General features: G+C 41.6%; 1 protein-coding gene across 1 annotated transcript; it reads right to left on the reverse strand.

Annotated features, from left to right (window-relative positions):
* Positions 1–5,240: 5,240 nt before the first annotated feature.
* On the reverse strand, positions 5,241–6,758 carry LOC137877458 (amphoterin-induced protein 2-like). Its single transcript, XM_068717400.1, has one exon. The coding sequence runs from the start codon at positions 6,756–6,758 to the stop codon at positions 5,241–5,243; it is 1,518 nt and encodes a 505-aa protein (XP_068573501.1).
* Between the last annotated feature and the right edge of the window lie 1,455 nt (positions 6,759–8,213).

The following is an 8,213-nucleotide window of genomic DNA, read 5'->3' on the forward strand; positions in this document are numbered from 1 at the left end:
TAAGTAACTTTTGCTTCAGAAACAGTAGATCTGCAGGATCCAACTGTCAGAACACGGCGGATGGACCATACAGTTGAGAGGCCAGCCTTGATAAAATCATGTTAATTAAACAATTTTCTAAATGGGCCCCATTGTCTGCAACGTGTTCATATTAATGTTCCTATTTCAGCTACAACCCACACATCCATTACTCTCCTCCAGCATTTGAATTATGGATAGTGAGGAAATGACTCCAGTCCTATTGGGCACAGAAGAGATTAAACGCCTCTGTGGTGTAACACTTTATTTGTGTATTCATTTTTTTTGCAGGTTTCAGGATAATTGTGTAACTATTATAACTAATATTGTTATATAAACTAAAGAGTACTAAGAATTGTATAAACTGCTATTATTACAGCTAGTGTACACAACTAGTGCTACAACCACTGCTACCAGTATTACTACAGTGCTGTTTTTAAAACTACAACAATGATATTATGATTTACTGAATTTTAACGTAAAAACCATTTGGACTCTGCAATCGGAATGGTCCACCAGTGCCTTCATTGGTATTTCTGTTCATTGTGATGTCATTTGTTGATGTATGTATGTGTTGATGAAAAAAAAAAAAATGACCGTAATGTAATGTATCTTCAAATGCTTCATATCCCTGAAATTTGTACAACTTCATCTAAAATGTTATGTAAGTCTATAAACCCCAATATTTGGTGAAAGTATTGAAACTGTGTCATCAATAAAAATAAAAATAAAAAAACAGACAGACAGATTTTTGTTCCATCAAATTTGTGTAAATAAACACACAAAACATTGTTTCCTAAACAATCACAATGCTGAATGTAGATACATGAAAATGTTTCTCAACAACACTAACATTATTTGAACTATGTTAATTTATTTTGTTTTTGACATATGCTCAGAGTGCAAAAGTGTTGCCATTGTAACGAGACAAAAGACAGAAGCTTTTGGCTTTCTGCTGCAAAAGTATATCAGAATAGGATACATATTAACTTACATTTAGTACATATATATACATATACATATATATATATATATATATATATATATATATAAATATATATATATATATATATATATATATACACTGTATACATAATGCATGCATAAAAGTTAATTACATTTAAGGTACTACTAAAGAAATGTAAATTGCACTACCATGAAGTAGTGATAAAGAGTGATAAAAAAAAGATTTTCTTCTTTGGTCAAAGTCAGTCACACCCTGACTCTTCGTCCCTAGTATGGCTCAAGCTTCAGAAACACTGGATCCTACAATTTCCATGATACATCTTTAGCCAAAGATACCTCTTGCCCCCTCATGCGGGGACAAGAGGGTCTCTGATGTAGTAAGGGCTTAAACATACTTTCAAAGTAACCAATAAAATATTAAAGGGGTACTCCAGCAGTTTCATAATGTATTTTCATTAAGTTGGGAAAAGACAGATTTAATAAAAAAACAGCAGTAATTAAGAGTAGTATGGGTCAAGCTCAAACACTGCATCCTCAATTCCCATAATCCAACTTGATAGCATCTTTTGTTCCAATATACTCCCTGAGAAGTGCTTGTTGGATGATCAAATAGCTTTGAACCTCCTGCCCCCACAACTTTCTGACGCCTGAACTGGGGAGGCTACTTCCAACTATTTCTGTAACTTTTTGAAACTGACAATCTGTTAACACCTACTTCATGCAGTGATCAGTCCGGTAAATAGAGGTGAGAAAGTAATCAGGGTTTGAACTTCTCTCCAGCTCTCTTTTTTTTCCATTCTTCACACTGTTACTGTCACTTTTCATGTGAACAACCGAGTGTAAGCTTATAAATGTCTTCTAGTAGAGGCTGTTTGGAAAAAGTGCCCCGTTATTCTTTATTTGACTGTCAGCTTTTCACTCCGCCTTCCAGTGTGGCCAGTTCGTAATGCAAGTTTTCAGTCATAAACGTTTTGTATTTTAGCACGCCATGAAATAATGAATGACATCCTCAGGTTTATTTACGTAATATCAATGGATTGTTCCAATGGTGTGCCATTTCTGCTACAAATGCTATAAATTGTTGCAGTCAAAATAATATTATTCAGGGAAGTGACCAAGTTACTGACTGGAATGGGGAAATCTGTAGTTAGTTCTGTCGCCTGGACTGACAACACCTGCGACACTCCAAATGTCACCGGCTTGACCTGTGAAAAGAACCTTGTCAGGAGGGAGGCGAGGGACGCTTAAATTAGTCCCAGTGGGGTCCATCACCACCTGAAGTCTCTGTTCAACACCTGCCATTGGCCACGGCCTCTGAAAGCATGATGCCTCGTGTCCTCACTGCCATTACAACACTCTGAAATTAGTGTACGTTCACATCAAATATCCTTCCACTCTGACGAGCTCTGACCAACAAGTGCACAAGAAAAAGAACGTTTTAAAATGTTTTTGCTTCTTTTCTTTTTTCCTTTACTAACCATCAAAAAGGCTTGTAAGAGGATTTTTGAAAATGCGATTTGTTGACCCACTAAGAGGTTATTTGTCATCCTTAAATCCTTCTGATGTAACACTACTTTTAATTTTTCACCCAAACTGCCTCTTTTCATTTTAGCTCAGAGTAATACAAAAAAAAAAGATTGGACCAGATCCCAAGAGGAGAGCCAAACATGATGAAACTTGATACATGTCAGATATGAGTTTTGTCGTTACATTCATTTGTAGGGAGAAAAGAACACACTCATCCTCCAAATTTAAACATTTTATTTCATACCTGCAAATATCATCACCATTGTAGTCATGACAAAGCTTTACCTTAACTGCTCTACTTAAAATTCAACCTGCTTTTAGAACAGAAAACATAGAAGAAGTTACTATTCAGACAGTGCTAGCGTGGACAAGGCCATGGAGAATTTACAGAGACTCTCAACACCTTGGAAATGATTCCACACATATATAAAACAATCAGAGGGTGGACAGAGGAATGTGGGTCATGGAGGGCTTGGGGCGAGCTGGCAACCCTCCATCAGATTTCTGTGACACTAATCTGGGCTGACTCGGGCCTCATCGCAGAGCCCAAACTCCCCTCCTGTCTGAACCAATAAGGATCCATTCCTCTGTGAATCTGCTGTTTTGTAAAGCCGTCGTGTAACAAGGTGGAGCTTGAGAACGGAAGTCCATGTCTGACAGGATGAACAAAGATCAAGTTGACAAGTGTCCAGCCTGCTCAAGTGTCAATCGAAACCAGCTCCAGGTTGGCTTGTCTAGACCACAACTCGGCCAAACCTTTGGAGAACTGTGGACTGAATAGTCAAAAGGTGCTACTTTTTTAATATAGTGCTGAAATTACGGCAGTTAAACAGTAGCTGCTGCCACAGGAATACCTCACTCCTTTGAATTTTGGAATCATAGTAATTTTCACAATATCATTTCAGGCTCATTATCAGGATCATTTGTATTTGCCTCTAACCCGATTCAAATACGGGAAATGAATTTTCTTTCAGGCCTCACAGCACCGAAAAATGGCATGTAAAAAATTCAACAGCAACATGTGCCCCTGTTACCCAGATAATCCACAACACACACTGTTCAAAGAAAACTGTTCAGAGTGAGCTCTGTGGAATATGTGCTTAGCCAAACCGATCTCACGCCAGACTCGTCATATACCCACGCTAGGTCAGTGGCCCTCGGGGTCTGAAACCAACGCACCAAGGCACCTATAGTGTCTGTATTCAACTAACTCTAATGTAATCCAATCTGTGTCATTATTATCAGATGAAGCGTAGGTTTGATGGGTCAAACAAACATGGGACTTTAACTTAGGAGACTGCTGCTCGGGTCCCATGTAAAACCAAGTCAACGTTGACCTATTTTAGCGTAATATTGCTACGTAACTTTTGTTAGTTGCCTGTGACGTTCAATAATCACTCTTTTTTTTAGCTCTCTCTCTTTTGCTGCTAAACGCTCTGCCATTTGGTGCTGAGCAGATAGTGTACAGTGGGTATATTAGCACTCAACTGCCTACACACCATACAGGAGACAAGTAGCATTAATTTGTAATTGTTTGTCTCCCCATGCAAAGAAATATATATAGGTGTTTATATAGATGTTTGACATTTTTCACAAGCTAGTTATACATTGGAATTATTATCACTTTTCGCTGAAAACAGCAGCCCTCTGCAGCTGGAAACAGGGTCGATGAGAGTGGTGGGACTGAACCAAAACAATAAAGTTCTGGGTGGTAAAAACCAAAACAATGAGCTCCAGGGCATTGAGGAGAACTGTAGAAGTGGGTTACGATTCTTAGTTTGTTTCTCACTTACAGTGACTCCTTTCCTGTATAAAGTAATTTGACCCATTGTAAGTAAAAAAAAAACAAAAGAAAAGTTTAAATGTAATATTCAGTGCTATGAAGAACACCAACAAAATTTCATTCCCCTCCATTGTTCTGGGGTGGAGACAGAAATCTCCAAGACTGATATCTCAAAACCATAGCAAATAAAATACAAAATCTGCATACCTAGATACTTTATGGTAAAGGGGGAAATAGATTATATACGTAATTTCAGTGAACAACCCCTTTAAGAGAAACCACATATTCCAGCACATTTGAGTTCATCAAATAAACACAAAAGTTAACATTTTGTAGCGACACAATAGTCTACACTGTCTCACGTTGTAGTGTTTCTTTGTTTTTGATAAGGGAACCTTCACAGGTTATATTTGATTTATATAATTTGAAGAAAGTGTGTGACTTGCGAACATCAAAGTTCAGGTAATTTCACACATTTTACTGACATGTTTTAAAATGATCCGCAGTACGAGACAGGTGGTTAAAAATAACACGGGGTCACTGTGATGGCAGTATTCACAAGGCATATACTGTATAATAGCCATCAATGCCTCTAGCAGTTTATCAAATCAGGTGGGAATATTTCACTCGGCCCAATTAAAAACACCACCAGCGTTTATATGATCTTTGCAATCACAATTCCCCGCGGCAACAGTGAAATTGTATAAGCTCTTAATGTAAAAAACAGAAACCACTTACAGTAGAGACATAATTGAAATTCTGCCTACGAAAGGACTGCATTTTCTGCTTCAGACCAAACACCCAAACCCCTAGAGTGCATAACTACTCCACGAGAATCACAGTACACTACTTCACATCAAATGGATTTTCTCATTGTGTCCTGAAACAAGACAGTGAAAACAAAACACTGTAAGAATACAGGAATGTGCAAAAGGTAATTTTCTTGCTATGTGATATGAGCTGTGTCCGTGAGGGTCTGTCCCACTGTCCTACTTCCATTTTTGAGAATTCCCTCAGTGGTAATGTGACCCAAATTCATTGCTGGTGTCTTTGGACCGCCAATATCAGAGTCCTCTACCTGAGGCTCTAAGAAAGCCACCCTCTTTCCATTTGACCGCCGCTGTCCTGACTCTACCTCTGTGGGGTCTGAGCAGAGGATGAAGGCTCGCCCGCCGCACCCTCTCGATCCCCCGCCCCGGTTTTCCCGGCATCGGCAGGGGGTGAGGTAGAGGTACAGCAGCACCAGAATAATGCTGACCACACAGGAGGCCAGGGTGGTGAATGCTGTGTTGAAATGCTCGGCACCGCTGCCCCGTGCCAAGCCACCGGTGGAGGCTGTGCTTAGGTTTCCGACCACCACATTGACCACCAGAGACTCGTTGGGGTCGTAGTGGCGACGCCGGGCTGCCACGCACCAATACATGCCAGAATCCTCCATCAGGGCTCCCCGGATTTCAAGGGTGCCATTGGGGAAAACTATTAGGTGGGCAATCGGATCATTGGTTGATGAATTCACCACAGTCCTTGGGGTAACCCAGAACAATGCCAGCCCCTCCTGGCCTTGAGTGGCCAACCCTGGACATGGCACTGTTAGCCATTTCCCAGGGTCCACTTGGTAAGTCTGTGCCTCACGGGGCATATCTGACACTACCTCCTGGCTACATTCATATTCTGGTCCTGAACTGTCTCTACATGGGTATTCACCTCTAAAATCCACTAGTGGGCGATACTGTTTCCACATCCAGTACTCCAGCAAGGCGAGTAAAGCGCAGTCACAGACCAAAGGGTTTTCCTGCAAATAAATTCCACCATGCCGGGTGAGTGACAGCAGGCTCTGGATGGGCACTTCGGAGAGCTTGTTGTATGACAGATCGAGAAAGGTCAGATTACGAGGCCCTCCAGGTTCCCAGTAAAGCCCCAGGGGGAAAGCCGTCAGTCTGTTCCCGGAGAAGTAGATCCTCTGCAGGCTGTAAAGATCGCTGAAGGCCCCTGGGTTAATCTGGACAATCTGGTTGCCAAACAGCAGCAGCTCTTTCAGTTCTTCCAACCCGGCGAAGATGGACGAGTTCAGTGCCGTTAGTCGGTTGGAAGAGAGGTCTAGATGGAGGAGGTGTGGAGTCACAGTGAAGGCGTCCACCTCAATCCGGCTGATGGAGTTGCGGCTGAGAACCAGCGTAGCAAGCCGGTCAAAAGGCCGGGAAATCCAGTCCACGGGCAGGACAGTGAGGGTATTGTGGCTCAGGTCCAACCGGGTGGCATAGCCTGGGAGATCAGAGGGCAGCATGGACAGATTGCACCCACTGCAGGAAATTATATCACTGGCACAAAGGCAGCAGGGCGGGCAAGTGGCCAAAGAGGGAGGGAAGCCAAGACACAGGGAGAGCAGCAAGGCTGCACCGGCAGGGTTCCATCGGCTGCCTCCGACAATGGTCTTGCCTAAAGGCTGCGAGGAAATGGGACGCATCCTGGTGTTCCTTCAGGATGGGGTCTCAGGTTACTGTCTCACTGGGTGTACACATGTCCGATTTACAAGCGTCTGATAGTGAACTGAGGACAGACACAGAGAGAGGGAGGACACAAGGAAGAGGGAAAATAGAAATGATTCTCCTTATTTTCTCAACTAGTTTTAAAAATAATCTACTCGCCCTGCTGGCACTAAAACCCACTCAAACCCAAATCCAGATGAGCTTTACAGTCACACGGAGTGAAAGGGATTATCATGAGCAAAAACAGACAGCAAGATAAACAGTAAGAACAGGTAAAGGCGTTACATGCTCTAAAAATAAACTGTAAACCACATTAGATACAATCATCTGCACACAATAACTAGTAACTGCTGGAAAAAGTTTCACTTAATCTATTCATGTTATATAATCCATACTCCTCGCCCATACTTCCCACCAATATAATACAAGCTGATTACTTCTTGCTTTAGCTCACAATAATGTTTTCAATCCATCTATCAGCCGTGTTTGTCTCTCTGAAGTTATAGCATTAAAGTTCATTGCAGTATTCAATATATTACACTGAGATACAACAATTCAAACTCCTGCAATATTTATAGTATAGCCTAATTAAATTACACAACTCTATTATTTATTTCAAAATACGCAACTGTTTAGCCTGTCAAACTGTTCTAAATAACTGCTTTAAAAGTGCTACAAAACACCCAGTAGATTAATCATAAGCAAAAAAAGTTTAGAGCTGCAGCGTTTAGCCAGTTAAATAAATCAACAGAACATTAATAATTGATTCATGCTTTAAATTTTGTATTATACCAATCATTATGCCAATTATGATGCCAATCACTCTGCGGTTGCAGCATCTTTAATTAATGTGAAGACTTTTGAAGAGGTCACGTTTGGGCTCTGGAAAAATCTCCATGGGCATTTTTCTGACTATTCGATTAATCAAGAAAATAATTGGCAAATTAAAAACAACTGAATAACTAAAAGTCATAGACCACAAAAGAGAAGAATGTAGGAAAGTGGTTGTGTATGACAAATTAACTATTTTATATTACTGGCAGCCCACTCTGTCCTTTCCTGCTCTGAGTATTCCCACACAGAATCTGGCTCAGAAGGGACGATAACAACCAGGAATGGATGACTTCTGTGGCGACAAAACAAAAGGAATAAACCACGACCGACAGCTCACCTTTTGTGCCCATCCAAATCATCCTCTCGTCCGCCTTCATATATCCGCACGAGCTCTCCTGGACGCGATGCGGGACCGCGTTCCGTATGTGAATCCTTAAACCTACAGGCAACTTCGCTCCATCCGCAAACGATCCGCCCGGAGTGTGCGGAAGGACGCAGGGGAAACGGCTGAACTGTTCACCTGCAGGTCGGGTTGCATGCTGCTGCGGGAGGGGTCCCCGAGAGTAGCAGCACACCAGTACGAGAGAATGGGGGGGGGG

The sequence above is a fragment of the Cebidichthys violaceus genome, unplaced genomic scaffold, assembly GCF_023349555.1.
Source record: "Cebidichthys violaceus isolate CVI_PGR_0920_01 unplaced genomic scaffold, fCebVio1.0.p SCAF_21, whole genome shotgun sequence".
NCBI lineage: Eukaryota > Metazoa > Chordata > Actinopteri > Perciformes > Stichaeidae > Cebidichthys > Cebidichthys violaceus.

Bases quoted from the DNA above. Each gene is read 5' to 3' on its own strand.
- LOC137877458 (XM_068717400.1), bottom strand. From the start codon at position 6,758: ATGCGTCCCATTTCCTCGCAGCCTTTAGGCAAGACCATTGTCGGAGGC.